Source organism: Amblyomma americanum, chromosome 6 (assembly GCF_052857255.1).
Source record: "Amblyomma americanum isolate KBUSLIRL-KWMA chromosome 6, ASM5285725v1, whole genome shotgun sequence".
In the NCBI taxonomy this organism is placed as follows: Eukaryota; Metazoa; Arthropoda; class Arachnida; order Ixodida; family Ixodidae; genus Amblyomma; species Amblyomma americanum.
The window spans coordinates 174,300,166-174,318,900 of record NC_135502.1 but is presented as its reverse complement, the minus strand read 5'-3'; the positions used below and the strand labels follow the sequence as shown (position 1 = coordinate 174,318,900).

Sequence of the window (18,735 nt, the reverse complement as noted above, 5' to 3'; positions counted from 1 at the left end):
AAACAGTTTTTGACCGTAGAGGCAGTGACAGCGCTCCATGCCGTGGCCATGTAGTGCATGGTCCGTGGTCCACATAGGCCAGGGATCACTTCACGATGCACTTTCTGTAGAAATGCTTCACGTTTTTTTATGATGCCAGCATCTAGGGGTTGAAGGTGGCTTGTTGTGTTCGCCGGAAGGTACACCACCGTGACGTTCCGCAGCGACGTAGTATCCTTAGGATGTGCGGAGCAGTTGTCTAAAAAAAGAACGACTTTTCTGCCCTGACAGCCCACCTTCGAGTCCTTGTATGACAGGAACTCTTCAAAAATTGAGCACGTCATCCAGGCCTTACTGTTGTTCTTGTAGTGGCAGGGCAGGTACCGGATATTTTTCAGGCAACATGGGTTTCAAAATTTTCCAGTGACCCATGGCTTCATCATCTTGGAGCCGTCCAAATTGCAACACAACAATATGGTGAGCTGTTCTTTGCTGCATTTCCCGCCGTGGCAAGCCTCGCCTTTAAAGCTCAGCGTCTTCATTCGCTGAACCTTGAAAATTAGGCCCGCTTCATCGGCTTTGAAGATATCCCTAGGTTCATAGCCGTCGATGATGCCCGTCACGGACTCTTTCCAGTTGCCTACAGTAGCCGTGTCCATGCTTGCAGCCTCCCCGTTCACGGTTCAGTAGCAAATTCCAAGTCTTCTCTTAAAGTGGTCTATCCAACCGTTTGACGCACTCAAATTGTCGATCCCGAGCTTGTTGGCTATCACCAGAGCTTTTTCGCGCAGAATGGTGCCGCCAAATTTACACCTGCAGCTCTGGCTTGCTTGAACCATTTGTACACAGTCTCATCAAGCTGCATGTGTCCAGCACCACTGGCTTGCTTATTTTTGACGTCGAAGGACTGGGCATTTGCTTCGATCTCATTTCTTTTCGAAACAATGGAGTTCAGGGTGAATGGCGTGAGTCCCAGTTCATCTGCGATGCACACCCGCTTCCACATCAGGTTTGCATCCACAGTGCGGAGAATATTCCGCTTTCTTAATGCCATTACACTGCATCTAACAAGTTCAAGCTCATGCGCTGCGTGTACACTGGAGGACAGGCGGCAGCTGCTAACCCGCAGCTATTCACGTTGCAGCGTAGAATGGTTGGCACGGTGCCAGGTGGGCGATTGAGCATACTGGACGCGTGTGCACACAACCACGGAATGAATTCACTCCTTATGCATCGCACAGCAGGAATACACACGCGAAACGATTCAACGATACGTGGAAGGACGAAGTTGCGAAGTGAGCTGCGCAAGCACCAACCGCACAAAGGAAGAAGCATGGAGGAACGAGAAAAGGAACGCAACCAATGAGACAGAAAAAAAATTCAGCCACATGTTTAGTTGCGCATCGGGTTCCACTGTAAAGGGGTAATACCAAAGCTGCTTTATTTGGTGTCGCGGCCAATACCTGTCATGCCCAGGCCGTTTCCGGACAGATCCTAGTCGAGAATTCATGTGGACTATGCTGGACCATACCGGAACACTTATTTTTTTTGTTGCAGTGACTGCATTCTTTAAGTGGATTGAGGTGTTCACAGCTTTGATGCAATCTGCAGAGACAACCGTTTCCGTATTTACACAATTGTAAGTCAACCTATTTTTCAAAATTTGAAAATCCTAAGGGGGTGGGTCGACTTAAAATCGAAACGAGAACATCGCACCGTAAATAAAGGCGAGACAAATGAAATGTCAGGCATGCTACAGTGTGGTTGCATTTTTGCTGCGTGGCTCCGTCGCATCTCTCTTCGTGCTGCGCTTGAGCAGCTGCTATGTCAGCATGCAGAACCAGCATCGCGGAAATTTGGGCGAGTTGGTAAGTGTTCATTTTCGCTCTCAGCGCAACACGAACGGGACTCAAGACGAAGGACTAGCAAGACTTCAGCGCCTGTTTGTGCTAGTCCTTGTGTCCCGTTCGTGTTGTGCTGAGAGCGAAAATGAAAAAAAAAAAAAAAGAACCAGCATCCCTATCCCGCGCGAGGCGGCCTATGGTGGCTGTCGATAAGCAGTAATCCAGCACCAGCCCACTCCCCACACATGGCCGCAGATTGCATCTGCTGATAAGCGGCGGCAGCCCGATAACGCATTCGCTTTCTACTCTTTCTTTTTACTTTCAACTGCACACTCGGCACTCAAGGGATCGTCGATAGTTGATGGAAAGGCCGTTGTTCCAATCATGGCGGCACCCCCACTCGGAACGGCCGCGTTTCACAAGTTTTTAATGTAGTCGTGCTTTGTCATTTGTGCTCCGGGTCCGGTAAGCGACCGATGCTCATTCATGGCTACATTCAAGATGGCTGTCATTCTTTATGCCGAAGAAACGAACTGCACGCTGGGCCGCAAGATCGGCGTTCGCAACGGGTCATACAGGTGTGGCAGCTGCAGCGAGGCAAAATTTTCAGCTGTTCCACGCGATGTTGTGACGGGGCTGTTTGGAAAATGCAGGATTTCACTGCTCGACGATATTAGAACAACGAGCTGTGGGACCGCAGCAGTGATCACGACGGCAGCGCTAGTGAGGACGATGGCGCAATTGTGGACGGGTAGTCCGGTGACTAATACATTTCCGTTTTGGAATGTGCCGACGGGCGCTCCCGCGCGCAGCAGCCAATAGCAGCTGGCGATAAGCGGAGACCACAGAATAGTGCTGTCGCATTCTATTATTAAAGGCCAAGCATAAACGACCTCCAAGTTTTTTTTTTTTTTTTTCAAAAATGTGATTGGGGGGGGGGGGGGGGGGGGGGGGGGTCGACTTACAATCGTGTAAATACGGTACGTGCTTGCAAATCATGTTTGCGAACCAGGGCTTACCCGACATTGTGGTGTCCAACAATTGGCCGTTTTTTTAGTGACATATATACAACATTTTTGAAGAAGAATGGGCTGAGACAGATGCTGGTACTACCGTACCATCCAGCGTCTAGTGGCACTGCAGAACATGCCATTCAGACGGGGAAGAGGAAGTTGAAGGCTTGTCCTCCTGGGAACCTCTGTGCACAAATTGCACGCACGTTGCTGGCTTATAGGCTGACACCACATGAAGTCACAGAATGCAGTCCCTCAGAGCTTCTGCTGGGGCGAAAAATGAGGACTATGATGGACCTGCTTCGACTGGATCTGAGTGCCACCTGGCAGCAAAAGCAGCTCAAGCAGAAGATCAGATGTGGCCAGGGAACGAACTGTCAGATTCAGGGGCATCCTGGAGATCAGGCATTCACCAGAAACTTTCGGCCAGGGCCTGCATGGGTCCTGGCTGTAGTCACAGCTCTGGGAGCATTTTCATCAGACCTCCAACTGGCCAGACGGTGTTGGATGCGCCATCATGATCATCTCCTGCAGGCGAACCCATTGCCCCAGGTTGAACTCAACCAACTGTCTAGCACAGTCACGAACCCTGACGTTCCAGGGCCTATGCAACCTGGTAGGGCATGTTGTGGCGCCTGATTTGTCAGTTCAGAGGTCTGAAATCTCCAGTGCAGGCATTTCATCTGAGGAACCAAGGCAGCCAAGGGCTGCAGAAGTTACAGCGTCCCTTCGTCAAACCCCTATCACCAGGCTTCTTCAACGGGGCACCAAAGTGCGTCGGCCTATGCAGCGTTACTCCCCATAACTCAGGTGCTGCTGTTGTTATACTTACGATTAGGGTGCCACCATGTGGGGTAAATAAAAGGCTCGGATGACGGGGCTAGTCAGTGCATTATATGTCCCCCCACTAGCATGTTGTTCTTTACTCTCGACAGGGAACGGATTATCACACATAGTAACATACCGTATTTACGCGCATAATTTGCGCCCTCACATAATTTGCGCACCCTTAACTTATCACCCGGGTTTACAAAAAAACATTTTTTTACTCGCATATTTTACGCACCGCGCTGTGCTAGACCACCATCACGCACGCCCTATGGCTCTACCCAGTAGCATTCGGCTATTCCGCGTGTTTGTTCGGAAGGCTTTTTGAATCTTTTGTGCACTGGGCGTTCATGGTGGTGTCAGGGGCCGCTGTTACAATCGCGGCGGCACCAGCGGCATCGCCACTCGGAACGGCAAGCAGCGCTTCCAAGGAGGATCGGCAGCTGATAGAAGAGCCAACACCGCTGTTTGTTTGGCTGATGCATGTGACTCAACTGCCGGCTACGCTTTTTTTGGTCGCTCTGACTGCTTGTGTTTGGTTGTTGGCTTTGGCTTGTGTTTGGTTTTGGCTTTTCATTTAGAGTGAACTTTTTTTCGGGGGGCGGCCAGCGCGGGGTGCGGGTCCGGGTGCTGACGTATACGCAGCAACATACATCATCATCATCATCATCATCAGCCTTACTACACCCACATACCCCTTGAAAGGATGTCCGAGTACAAGTATCAAGGGATTATTTTTACTTCCAGCTTATCACGTTCCAAACATATCAACCTCGTCTGTAATAGAGTCCTAAAAACATTAGGGTACAGTGGAACCCTGTTCATCCGTTTTTCACCGGACCGCGAAAAAAATACGTAACAGCCGGGAAAACGCAACAGTGAGGAAAGGTCCGAAAATTAATGAAAACGGTGCAGCTTTGCCTTGAAACAATTTATTTCGACATCAAGTGAGCTTAGGTCTTAAAAAAATCGAGAATGGTTGATTGCCGTTTTTTTCGCTCGCTGGAAAACACCACGCGTTTCTCGATGGCCTGGAAAGCCGCATTGCTCTCAGCGTCGCTTTGAGGTGCGACGTACCTGCGGAGGAGGTCCAGAGCCGCGACGGCTTCTCCAAAGCTCGGGTCCGCCAACTCCCCGGAATCATGCGGCTCGTGCTCCTCGTCGTCAAGACCAGGATCCTTGGCGATGTCGACTCTTTTCCGCACTGGCTGCCTGTCGACTGCATTGAGAACATCCAGCTTTTCCTCGAGAGAAAGCGCGACGCCATCAAAGGACGACAAATCTCTCGCGGTGTTAGCGAGGCCCGACGAGGCGTAGGCAGCGTAGGTGTTGACGGGAGGACACGGACGACTCGGATGGGTTGAACCGCACAAATAAGAAAGACTGGATTAGCGAGGCCTGACGAGGCGTAGGCAGCGTAGCTGTTGATGGAAGGACACGGATGACTTGGATGGGTTGAACCGCACAAACAAGAAAGACTGGATTGCTGCGGACCCACGGGTTTTACTCGCTTCGGCTGACGAGGCAGGGGCCATCTAGTGGCAATCTCTCCAACTCGCGTGCGGCTTTTTATGGCCTCCGAGATTAGCCACGCGCGTGCAAGGGGGTGATCTCGGAAGCCATGGTCTTGTAGCCAATTCCGTAGCCAAGCCTGGCCAAGACTCGTCAAAATGGCGGTTGGCGCGCGTTGCCCGGCCGTGTTCGGGGTGCCAGGTTGCGACGTATCATGCGGGAACGTTTTCACAGCTACAACGTAATAGCGGGGTACCCAATAAATTGGATCCTATGGGAGCTATGCCGGGACCGGACGAAAACGACGTAACAGCCGGGAAAACGCAGCAGTGAGAAACGTAACAGCGGGGTTTTACTGTATCTTAGACGAACATTAGCTCAGGCTCCGAAAGAGCCCAGGTTACTAATGTATAAATCCCTAATCCGTCCAATTCTTGACTATGTTTGTTTCGTGTGGAATCCTTACAAGGTAACAGAGATTAAGAAAATTGAAGCATCCAAAGGAAATCAGTTCGCTTCATATGTAATAAATATCGCAGTGATTTTTCACCCTCTTCTGCCCTGAAATCAATACAAAAAGCTGCCCTCGCTGCTTGCGGGCAACTAGAATTGTCAATATTTCTGCAATGTGTCGTTAATTTGCGCTATCGACTCTGAAGCGACAAGTACATCACAAGTGCCATATTGTCATCAACAAGAAGTTATCATAATCTTAATTTTTCAGAAGGGTTGACATGCGGGCCAGTTGGTTCATAGTAACTTGTGGTCGTTGTGGCGTGTACACTCCTTCTCTTGTCCATTGTCTTTTGTGACTGGTTTTTTTCAAGTTAATTTTTCACCTTACTTTGCTCACACTAATGTGTTTAAATACAATTTCTTTCCACGCACAATCGAACACTGAAATACATTGCCCGGTCCAGTGTGTTCCCTCCCTATAGACAAATTTATACAGGCCATAACTGATTTGTAATCTCTTTATTTACTGTACCCATGCTCCCAATTTGTGCAATTTTCCCTGTGTAATCAACTTTGATGTTTTAATTTTTTGCTACCATGTCTTTAGATTTTGAATGTATATGTCCACTCCTGCAATAGCCCCTGTAGGAGCTGCAGTATGTACAAATAAATAAATGTTGAAGCATACATTGCCAAGACACACCAAAGAGTGCTTAAAGTTGCACATCTGCTGCCAAAAAATTTGCTGTAATGAAGCTCAAACTAGCATATTGGTCACTTAATTGAGTTCATTCTATCCGAATGTATGTTGTGACCGAATCCACAGTAAACGAAATGCAGTCAATGGCAGAGATAGGAAGATCAATCAAACATGGCAGTTCGGCATGTTATTATAATGGACATTTTGATGTGAGGTTATACTGTGCAACAGTTCATGTTCAGAAGCGGAGCAAAAAACAGGACATAGCAAGAAGACGTGAGATGAGCAGTGTGTGCCCATCACACCCGTTCGGTTGCTCGCTTGATTCCGGCGCTGGCAGCAGATTTGTGGCAGGAGCAGGGACAATGGAAACTGCCGTGACGTGACGCAAGGCAGTGACAAGAGTATGTTTCCTAAGGCAGTGGTATTGGACTGAGAGAGGGGGCACATGGGAAGAGGCAGGTGCCCCTGTACTCTGTTGATTAGTGGGGAGTGGCAGCTGCTGCTGCGGTCAGCACGGTTGCAAAATGTTTGTCCATCCAAACCATGAGGTGTGCTGTGAACATTCACTAGGCATTTCATCTGTTTATTCTTTTTTTTTTGTTTCCATTCTGCGTTGTCCGTGCAAAAACTGCAGGTAGCAAAAAATTGCAGACTGTCATTTTTATTTTTTCTAGGTTTAACTGTACACCTTGTTTCGTGCATGACTGTGTTTTATGAAAAAGCGTTGTTTTTTAATTTAATCTACCTGTGTCGTATTCAAAAAGGTTTTATTCAATTCACGACCAACTTTTTATTATTATTATCACTATTCGCTTCACAAACAGACAGAAATTTGATATTCGCGCACCTTAAGTAATAACAGCAGACATCAGTCAGCCACCAAACGGTGATGAATGCAGTGTGCTTAATCTGCATTCTGAACTGTTCGTGACATCATGCATTCAGTAGGTGTGTGCGAATATTGAAATTTTCTAATACGAATCGAATACGAATATGAAGAAAAAACGGCTTCGAATATCGAATATCTGGTCAGCACAAAAAAATAAATTCGGAAAAGATAAACAAGCAAACATCGTCGCTCATATTTTTTTCAATATAGTGTATGGCCTTTACAACTGAAATAAACAAAACTAGACTGCCTGAGCTCCATATAAAAGAAAGAACATGATGTGCGCAGAAATGTATACTACTTAATTGAACAGCATAACAGTATCCAACCTGTAATGTGGTCATGCAAAATGAAATCCATAACATTACAAGATTGGAAACAAAAATAACATGATGGCTAGTAAAACCTCCCCACTCGTCTCACGGGCAAGTGGAGAAGCTTAGAAACTAAAACTACGAGGCCAGGTTATTTTTTTGACCCAGTGACAGGGGCCCTCCGAACGTGGTCACGCCTGCCGTTACGCCCACTTAAAAGGTGCATGGGTTACAGTGCAGCATGCAACAGGCGGGATTTTTACAGGATCGCTTGCCCTGTTGTGACACCTCGACTCGCCCCTTCGGGAGCGTCACGCGAAATTCCGTAAGTAGGCTTTCCCGCATAGCGTAATCGACCAAAACGAGATGATGGTGCGCACATTCTGAGGTGACAGAACGAATGCCACTGGTGTGGGCATTAATCATATAACATATTACGGAAGGATAAAAAAATAAACGCGCTTTTGCGTTGCAATTGTTAGAAACGGGTCGTCCCCCATTTGTTCGCAGCACGTGTGGTACGTGGGAAAGCCCACTTGCGGAATTGCGCACGAGGTTAAGCATAGCAGCATCGGAATGCGATCGGTTCACGCGATAAACGTTGGAGAGGAAAGAGAACAGGGCCTTTGTATTGTTTTCCTGGAACTTTAAACTCTATATTGAGATAATTTGCCCAGATATTGCGGTTTTACCACAATCGAATTTACGAAAGTCGCCGCGGTATACGATCGCTGCCGAGTATTCGGGAATTTTCGAATATTCGGAAATGCTCGAATATAAATTTAGCGAATACACATATGAACCGAATATGAAACATATTCAATTCGTATTCGAAATTTCGAATATTCGCACACCTTTAGTATTCAGCTTAGCCAGAGCAACTGCTTCAAGTTGTCTAGTGGTTTCAGCAGTCGGCACAGTACCTTGAACGCATGTTTGTTGAGTGCTGAAAAATTGTCTGAATTGTCCAACGTATAGTGCTCTCTGTAGATGATCTGCTTTGTAGCACCCTCTGAGAGGTGTTGCATGCAAGCTGTGCAACTGTGCAAATTGTTGTCGAGTCTCTGAAGGTGGCATCCTCTTCCCTCTTGCTGTGGCAGCTATGGCCTGGAGGTGCAGCCAGAGCTGTCATATGTCGACTACCAGACGCGCATGGTCCGTTCGGCCAAGGAGGTGGCTCGGGTGGCACAGGACATGGTGGCTCACGCAGGCCATGACCCCTCGCGCCTTACACCACTGGCCGCCGACCTGTCGCACCACTATGCCTCTCTGGCGGGCGATGCTCGTGGTGCCATGGCTGCCAGCACCAGCGTGGAGGTACATTGGTTGTGGAGCACTATAACTTTGCCGGTAACACAATACGCAACTCCAGCACATGTGGTACCCACGCTGACAGCATTTCACCCACTGCCCTCTTGGTTCTGTCCATCCTTTCCACCCTCCTGCGTTTATTCTCACATTTGTGCTCTCCCGTGGCACTGCCTGCAACTGTAGTACAGATACCGTATTTACACGTTTGTAAGTCGGCCCACATCACATTTCTTGAAAAAAAAGGACGTTTACGCTTGGCCTTTAATAATAGAACGCGATAGCACTGTCCTGGGGCCTCCGCTTATCGCCAGCTGCTATCGGCTCCCGCTCGCAGGAGCGCCCATGGGCACATTCCAAAACAAAAATGTATTAATCACTGGACTACTCGTCCACACTTGTGCCATCGTCCTCATTAGCGCTGCCGTCGTAATCGCTGCTGCGGTCCCACAGCTCGTCGTTCTAACATCGTCGTGCAGCGAAATCCCGCACTTTGCAAACAGCCACATCACGACATCACGTGGAACAGCTGAAAATTTTGCCTCGCTGCAGCTGCCACACTTGTATCACCCATTGTGAACGTCAAACTTGCGGCCCGGCGCGCAGTTCGTTTCTTCGGCGTAAAGAATGACATCCATCTTGAATGTAGCCGTGAACGAGCGCCGGTCACTTACTGGACCCGGAGCACAAATGACGAAGCACTACATTAAAAACTTTTGAAATACGATTGGCAGTAGTCAAATGCATCAGAGCCAAAGAGAAACTACGCGTGAGCGGTGTCGGCTCTTCCGTTGGCTATCGACACTCCCCGGCGCCGCTGAGGTTCCGAGTGGAGGTGCCGCCGCAATTGGAACAGCAGCCCTTCCATCAACTGTCGACGCTCCCTTGAGCGCCGAGTGCAGGTTGAGAGTAAACAAAAAAAAACTTGGACAACGCCTACTAAGATCAGAACACAAATGCGTTATCGGGCCGTCGCCGTTTATCAGCAGACGCAATCTGCGGCCATGTGTGGGGAGTGGGCTGGTGCAGCTTTGTTGCTTATTGACAGCCACCATCGGCCGCCTCGCGAGGGGTGGGGATGCTGGTTCTGCGCATTGACATAGCAGCTGCTCAAGGCCAGCACCAAGAGAGACGCGACGGAGCCGTGCAGCGAAAATGCAACCACGCTGTAGCATGCCTGATATCTCGTTTGTCTCTCCTCTATTTATGGTGCGATGCTTTTGTTTCGATTTTAAGTCGACCCCCCCACTTCGCATTTTCAAATTTTGAAAAATAGGTCGACTTAGAATCGCGTAAGTACTGTACACTCCTAACAGCATACCACAGGTCCTTTCATTTGACATTGTTCTTATGACCTCCATGCCACTGGAACGCACCGACCCTTGGGCCCACCATGCAGGATGAAGAACAGTACAGTCAGAAGAGAGTTGTTCAATATCTCAGCCACGCTTTTGATGATTGAAGGACTAGGAACAGTTACAGCTCTTGTCAGGTGGGGTAGTCCTGCAGAAGACTCTGAATTGATTCCTGGAAAACTACGAAAATCTCGAAATTGGCATTAGTGCCTTAAAGTTCGCGGAGAAAAGCCTATGCAGATGTAGCATGTATTAATATCGCGCTGTAGATTGCATGGGGGCTTCTCCTCTTGTTGAAAGAGAGAAGAAAAAGGCAGTCGTCATGCCCAGTTAGCGGCATTAAACTTGGGAATGGGCGTTAGGGGGATGAAAGGGAAAAGGATTTGAGTCTCTCAGTGTCACGATGTCAATTCATGAAAACAAAGTGGTGAAAACTCACTATGAAATGAGCTGTAGTTGATGTTGCTTACTTTAGTAATATGCCAGTGCTTTCCAGCTGGTTCATATTCCTTTGTTCTGTGCTTTGCCTGTGTGCTGCTCAACATCTTCACTCTTATGTGCAGGTGCCAGGGCGCATCCGAGCAGGTGTGCAGGACCTGGGCAAGGCGTGCATCAGTCTGACCAAGTCTGCAGGCGCCTGCCAGAGCTGCCCCGGCGACATCTACACGCAGCGGGAGCTGGCTGAGAACGCCCGCTTCGTCTCAGAGAAGGTTCCTGCTCTCTTTCCCACAGCTTCACCTGAAATGTGGCTGCTGTCAGCGTGTCATATTGGCAGCTGTGCTTGGTAGTTGAGTGAGCAAGCACAGAACAAAAGAGAAGCAACAGAAAACTCGCTGATGTTTACTTGCCTGTGTAATGCGATTTTCTTTGTGAGTAGAGCTGATGTAAATGCCACGCTCAGCCGATTTTATTTTACTTTATTGACTCTAGAAGATTCCATGACATCAGTCATTGCACGACCACTCAAACCGCGCCACGCACGAACACACAAGCACTAGCTAGTGCCGCTACACACCGAGGGCAAAGTGCTGTATTCGGCAACAACTTTTCATAGCAATGAAGGAAAGGCTACACAGGCAGAGCATTCATAACTGTGTCATTCCGCCAAAGCCAAATACCATAAATGCTTGCGTAATGAACCCACTTTTTCTCCCAGAAAAGTTGACGTCAGTTTGGGGGAAGGGTTCATTACTTGAGAAAAAAAGTTTCAACAGATTTTTTTGGATGGATTGAGATTTCATATCATACCTCTGTCCATCCTTCCATCATCAGCAGATATGTACATGCAGTGCCGCTGGTGTTTACCATCCCTCACTTTAACGCGATCCGACAATTTTGTGGTATCCGGCGGCGCCAGCCGATCACGGCGAGATAATATGAATATGCTGAGCAACAGCCCTGAAGGTCAGGTGCGCATTTTTTATACGTAAGGTTAAAGGGGTTGAGACATCAAATTTTGAGGCTATAATAAGCTTGTTGTGGGCTTCCTCTGTATGTAAGGTCATCCATGGCAAAGTATTGGATGCAACAAGCGCTTAATACATATATTAATTCAGCTCCAAAGAGCCCTAAATGCTCTTTCTCATGATGGAGACTCATCACTAGCACTACAGTTAGTGACGTAGAACTGTGGAACCATATCAGTGATTAGTAGTGATATCACAGCACAGTAACGTGACGTACTATGAATGGCAACGTGCGACATCGGCGAGGCGCTGCGTCGGCGACTCAGCAGTGAGTGTGCTGATCGGCAATATGCTGTTGCTGACGCACCAGCCGGCACCATTTATCTGCGGCCGAGCAAAACCTTCACGTCGATGAGACGATGACTATAGTTGTTTCTTGTTTACACCTTCTCCGTAATACGAATAAGCAAAACAAGCGGATACATTTCATATGTTCACCCTCAAACTCACCAGCGGTACGAATAGGCCTACCGAGTCCGCCGGGTTCGTATGTGCGATATCGGCGATTGTGGAAAGCGAGTTCGCAAGTTTTTGTGGATACTATGGGGTCACTCTGCGTCCAGCCGGCCGGGAAGGCGAGCTTCCGTGCAAGCTACACGCAGGCGTTATCCAAGTACGCAACACGTTTCCCCAACCCGTGGCGCAGAGTCGCAGCCACGGCAAGTTCGGACGAAATAGGCAACGGCAGGGCACGCTAGGAAATAGTTTATTATCCTAACGCGAGGTAAAGCACACTGCGGAGGAATGTTCTATCCGTAAAATAGATGTTCAGGAGCTCACCAAGTCGTTCACGTCGACCGGCGTTGGTGTTCGGGGGTCGGCGGGCAGCAGAAGGGGTCCGTGGGGCAGTTAGGTAAGGTCCGGCAGCGAGACTCCCTTCCCGCCGCGTGTTCCCCCCTTTTATCCCTTCGGGCATTGCCTCCCTGGCAGTAAATCGTTGCCGTCAAGCTTAGGCGTGCTACCCTCTCCGCAGAAGGCAGCGCGCTGCCGTGACGTCACGTCAGTGCTGGGGCGGAAATGAGCAGAGTGGGCGGGGGTGCCTTCTCTCCACATTCCTGGTGGCCAGTGCGCACGTGTAAGTCACGGTCGCCACTGGCGCGGGGGACGAGGAGGGGATACCAGTGTATCCCACATCCTCCCCTCCTTAAGAAGTCTCCTGAACACAGAAACAGGGGCAACATTACTTGATCTTCTCCGCCATCCTGGGATCGAGGTTCGAAGTTCTTCAGCTCCCGCAGGTGCATCGGTTGACGGCCGCGCCACGCCCCCGCCGATCAGCTGCTTCGCCCCGAAGGCTTGGCCTCCCGCACGGTGACGCTCTGCCTCTTGCTCCCCGTCTCGGTCTCCCGAGTGCGCGCGGCTGCGCCGTTCCGGTGAATTCGGTCGACCGCCTCCTTGGCGCCGGCTGCGATGGCTTGGAGGCCAGGTCCATGGCTGCACCCCTGAGGTACTGGGTCAGGTGGCTAGAGCAGGGCTGCGGTGCTTTATGGTTGAGGCCGCGGTTGGGCTGCCCTTGCATACATGGTCAGCAGGTGAGGGCCCAGGGTTGCGGTGGTAATGGGGCCCCGCAGGCGGTGGCGCACAGTCGGCGGGTGGGCAGCTCCGATACGATGTGGCTGGTAGCCGGTGTGGCCAGGGTGGCGACTGCAGGTCGCGGGCGGGGTGTAGCGTCGAGCCTTGGGCGCGGTGCGTTGCCGAAGCTGGATGGTGGCTGGTAGTTGGAAGTGGAACGGTGTCGTTCTGATGTGCCCTGCTTCTTTTCCATCTGCGCTGGAAAAGGTCAACACAGATGTAGCCAGCTCCCGCAGCGCATGCTGCGTGGCTGTTCGACCCTCACGAGAGTCATGAGGGTTAACGCAAGTCAGTCTTGCGTGCCATTGATCGGCATGAGCGGCCCGTACGTTCATGCATCTAACGAGACTGCCTGCCGGCCCGCGCCCTCGCTCTAGGCTGCGCAGGCAGATTCTGTTTCTGCTTAGGGCGTAAGTTATAACGGGATGCGGGGTTCGCCGGCTGATCGCAGCGCTCGTTATCCGACTGCGGCGCGGGTCGGGCTGTGTCTTCTACCCACTCATCTCGCTGCACGTAGCGTTTCAGGTTGCATACGTGCACCGGTCCGCCTGTCGGTTTCGACCGCAAGTCCTCGAGCCTGTAAACGAGCGAGGAAAGTTTCTCTCGCACGCGGAACGGCCCGATCCATTTCGGCGTCAACGAGGCCGCAAACTGTTTGCTGGCGTCGCTGAGAACGTGTTGGCGTCGAAGCACCAGATCGCCCAGTTCATAGTGAACATCCCGGTGCGAGCGGTCGTACTGTGCTTTCTGCTGCGCCCTAGCGGTGCTCAGGTTGCGGCGAGCCTTGCGTAAGGCCTCCGTCATCTTAGCGCGCAGCTGCGTCGCGTACTCAGCTCGTGCTGACGAAGCGACTGGCGTCTTCCTGCTGTCCGATAGAATCCAGTCCATCGGATTTAGCAGCTCTCTACCCAGATTGAGAGAAGACGGCGCATACCCAGTCGAGCGGTTAACGGTCGAACGCAAAGCAAACGCGATCTCCGGCAGATAGGAGTCCCAATCTTTGTGCCTCTCAGAGTACGCGACAAGCAAGTGCTTAACGTTGCGATTGACTCGTTCCGTGGGGTTCGACTGAGCATGATAGGTGGTCGTTTTCTTGTGCTTAATGCCGAGTGCAGCGCACGAATCAACGAACACCTTCGCAGTGAAGTAGGACGCGTTGTCCGTTATCAGCTGCTCTGGGAAACCGAACCTGGTGAATACGTCCATCAGCTTTTCCATGATCACTCGTGCCGTCAGCTTTCTAAGGGGGAAAAGTTCAACCCACTTGCTGAAGTGATCCGTGATTACCAGCAAGAACTTGTTCCTACTCGGTGTCATAGGATACGGTCCCATGATGTCACACGCCGCGATTTGCCAGGGAGTCTCGGTGTCATAGGATACGGTCCCATGATGTCACACGCCGCGATTTGCCAGGGAGTCTGGCTGTTAATCGGGTGCATGAGGCCGGGTGGTCGTCCGCCTCGGGGCTTCACACTTTGGCACACATAGCACGAGCGGGCGTAGCGTATTACGTCCCTTTTCATGCCAAGCCAGGTAGCAAAGCGACACAACTTAGTGTAAGTCTTGGGGCTGCTTGCATGCCCAGCGATGCACGAGTCGTGAAAGTAGCGTAACAGTGTTGCTCTCAATACTCGCTGTATCACCACCTTGAACGCCTCGTTTGTGTCGTTCTCGGAGGGGATATACCTCAGCAGGACGCCGTCGGAATCCAGCAGATACGAATCCATCGCGCTCACAGCACTACCAGCTGTTTCCGAGCGCTCCGCACCGACAGCAAAACCAGCTGTCTCCATGTGCGCGGCGGCCCTGCCGCCCGGCTCCCGGAGCCCGTCGAACAGCTTTCGACAAAACGGATCCTTCTGCTGAGCTTCGAGCAGCTCATTTCTGCTGAACACGATCCCCACGGAACTCGCGTAGTCCACATGGTTCACGCTCTCGCCCTGGATCAACGGTTGGTCCGCGTTCCTTACATGGGCTACGGCTCGGGTCTGTCTCTCACTCTCTCCGGCTGTCGGGCGGTTGGCCGCGTGACCTTCCTCACACTGGACAGGCTCTCGCGAGAGTGCGTCAGCCACAGCGTTGTTTTTCCCTTTGCGGTAGCGCACGGTGAAGTCGTAACGCTGCAGCAACAGGGACCAACGCGCTAGGCGGCCGCTCGGCTCGCTGAGTCGTCTCAGCCAGGTGAGCGCCATGTGATCCGTCTCGATCACAAATGCCACCCCATCGACGTAGTAGTCGAACTTACGCAGAGCAAAAACTATCGCGAGACATTTCTCCTCTGTCACCGAGTAGTTTCTCTCTGCCGGCGTCAGCGAACGGCTCGCGAAAGCTACCGGACGGAGAACGCCTTCATGCTCCTGAAGCAACACTGCTCCTAAGCTCAGGTCGCTTGCGTCAGTTTGAATCACAAACTCTCTGTTTAGGTCGGGTAGCTGCAACTCAGCCGTGTCAGCGAGCACTTTGGTGAGGTTGCGCAGTGCATCCTCTTGCTCGCGACCCCAACTCCAGCGCTCGCCTTTCTTCAAAAGCTTTGTCAAAGGCGCCTGCAGCGCTGCGCAATCTGGGATGAACTGGCGATAAAAGTTCGCCATTCCCAGGAAGCGCCTGAGACCGGCTATATCTGTGGGCGACGGAAACTTAAGCAAAGCCTCAAGCTTATCATCGCACGGCAGAATGCGGCCTCTGTCGATCGTGAACCCCAACAGTGTTATTCGGGTCACGGCGATCTGTGCCTTCTTCAGGGTTCAAAGTGATTCCCGCGGACCTCAGCCTCTCTAGGACGTCCCTCAAGTGGCGCAGGTGTTCCTCGAACGTTTTCGAGTACACCACAATGTCGTCTAGGTACGCAAACGCATGTTGCCACTTCGCATCTCCCAGGACATGGTCCATTAGGTGCTGATAAGTAGCGGGTGCTCCTACCAAGCTAAAAGACATTCTCTTGAACTGGAAAAGGCCTCTGTGACAAGTAAAAGCAGTTTTCTCCTTGTCCCGCTCATTCATTTCAACCTGAAAGTATCCGCGGCTAGCATCGAGCGTCGTGAAGTACTTCGCCCCACCTAGGTTGGACACTAGGGAAGAAATGGTTGGTAGAGGGTACGCGTCTTTCCTCGTAACCTCATTCAGCTTGCGGTAGTCCACGCAAAGTCGATATGTATCGTCTTTCTTTGGAACCAAGACTACCGGGAAGCCCCAAGGGCTGTTAGACCTCTCAACAACGCCAGTGTCGATAAGTTCGTCTAAGGCGCTGTCCAGTGCTTTTCTCTTGGCCAAGCTAATTGGTCTAGGATTGCACTTCCAAGGCAGTGCGTCACCTGTGTCTATTCGGTGCCTGACTAGGGTAGTGAGGCCCGGGCGGTCAGTGAATGTCGCGTTGTACTCGTAGAGGAGCAATGACAAACTTGCCTTCTCCCTCTCCGTCACGCTGTTCACTTCCGACAACAAGGGGTGCGCTGACCTTCCCTGTGCGGCAGAGCAGCTTTCTACCGCGGCAACCTTCTCCCTGCCCTCTCTCTCAGCGGCGATGGTCCGCTCACCTCCTGGATCTCGGGCTGGCGGGGTGGATTTGTCACGCTCTCCCCCCGCTCGCGCCGCGTTCGGAGTCTGAATGGTCTGCGACGCCGCGGGCGCTTTCGCGAAAGGCTTCAAGGCGCCTGACGTGCGCTCCCTGTAGCCTCCGCTGCTGATGTCTATCACAATACCTGTCTTGGCTAGGAAGTCTCGTCCAAGAATTACAGGAACGGATAAACAGAGAAGATGAACGAGGCGTTGCCGCCGCACGCGTCTTTCCCAGCGAACCACTATCCTAGCTGCACCGCTTGATTGCGCTGTGCCACTTGCGAGGCGAAAAGTGGTATCGCACTCTCTCAGCCGGATTTTGTTCTCGCGGAGATGGTTTAACACCTCGTCCCCGAACAAAGAAGCGCTTGCTCCTGTATGTAGTAACGCGGTGAATTTCTTTCGAGCTATCGTTAGCTCAATGAACGGTGCTGACAGGTCAACAGAACTCCCTACGCGACATGCCAAAGGCGCTAGTAAACCAGGGTTTTCTGTGTACGCCGCGCGGGATTGAAGGTCGATCACCGGCGGCTTTGGCCATTTCCCGACCGTGTTTGGTCACGGGCGGGAGGGCAGCCACACTCCCGGGCGAAGTGCCCCGGCTGGTCGCACCGGTAGCAACGGTTGCCCGGGCCCCGACGGGCTAGGCGCTGGTCGCCCTGTTCCGGTCGGTCATCTCGAACTCGCGGCGCAGATGGTGGGGGCCGCGTGTCGGCCTCGTGATCTCGCCTCGGTTCGTTCCGCTCTGCGGCAGCGTGTGCTGTTCGCGACGCGTAGCTGAACGGGTCCAAAGCGCGGTCGGACAACTCCCAACCCCTTGGGACACGCTCGTCAGCAAACTGTGCTGACGCTTCAGCTCTAGATGGGCTGCGCGCTGAGCTGCCATTCCACGCGCAGCGCGGCTCAAGTGACAGTGATGCGGGTGGGGGCGGCCGATACGCTCGCGCAGAGAGGATGTCTCCCTGAATGCGCTTCGCCTCAGCTGCCAGCTCATCCAAATCTCTGAACCTGACTCCTCTCAGGTAAGCCGTGAAAGTCGGGTGCGCTTGTCTCGTGACACGCTCAACTTTCTCCGTGTTCGTGGCGCGAGGGTCAGCGAGGCAATAAAGTTCGTCCATCGCTCGGACGTACTCTAACAGAGACTCGTCGGGATGCTGGGTTCGGAGCTCCAGCTCTCTCCTCAAACGCCACTCATAGTTTGCGGGAAGGAATTCGTCGCGGAAGCTTGCGCAAAACTCCTCCATTGTCCTCGCTCGGTTGCCGGCTAGTCGGTACCAGCGGGCCGCTTGCTCCGTCAAAGAAACAGGCACAACACGCGCGAGCATTTCGGCGTCTGCGATTCCTGTCACTTGCTAATAATGCAGCAGACGGTCGAGGTACTCATTTGCTCCCGTAGTGTCGTGGTACCCCGTGTAGGTAGGCAAGTCTATCCTAACACGTGGTGACTGGGCCGGGGCTTGCAAATTGTTTTGCAAAATACCCGCTAGACTCTGCATAACCTGCATTGCGTTCTGCAAGAGCACCTCGGATGATTGCGGACTAACGCCTCCGGAGTTGGGCGCAGCCGCTGATGGCGTCGAATGATGAGGTCTAGGTGCCTCATTGTTCGCGCCGCGGAGCGGCGAGGCGCCCGATGTGGAGCCCCCCATGCCAGGCCTAAGTCCTACCAACGCGTCAGGGGACGTTTCTCGGCTATTCCGCGTGGAACGCCCAATATTCACAAATTCAAACCCTTCCAACGGCGCGTCAAGTAGAGAGCCCTGGTTATGTTCCGCTGGCTCTGACAGCATAAACAAAGACTGCAAGTCACTCCTGTCGGCTGCCATCCTTTGTTAGGGCGACGGTAGTCGTTCGCTCCAACAAAGGTCACTGCTCGATTGCCTAGTTCGCCCCACGTTCGGGCAACAAGATATGGGGTCACTCTGCGTCCAGCCGGCTGGG

General features: G+C 51.9%; 1 protein-coding gene across 6 annotated transcripts in view; it reads left to right on the top strand.

Moving 5' to 3' along the window:
* The window catches only part of rhea (Talin_middle and talin-RS domain-containing protein rhea), a 411,461-nt gene that overhangs the window by 293,059 nt on the left and 99,667 nt on the right, over window positions 1-18,735 (top strand). For all 6 annotated transcript variants that reach the window (XR_013306466.1, XR_013306465.1, XR_013306467.1 and 3 more), the window contains 2 exons: window positions 8,639-8,855; window positions 10,765-10,911. Coding sequence is in view for 3 of the 6 variants with exons in the window: in XM_077628096.1 (XP_077484222.1) it covers window positions 8,639-8,855; window positions 10,765-10,911 (364 nt within the window). In the remaining 3 variants the exon portion in view is untranslated. The remainder of the gene's footprint in view (window positions 1-8,638; window positions 8,856-10,764; window positions 10,912-18,735) is intronic.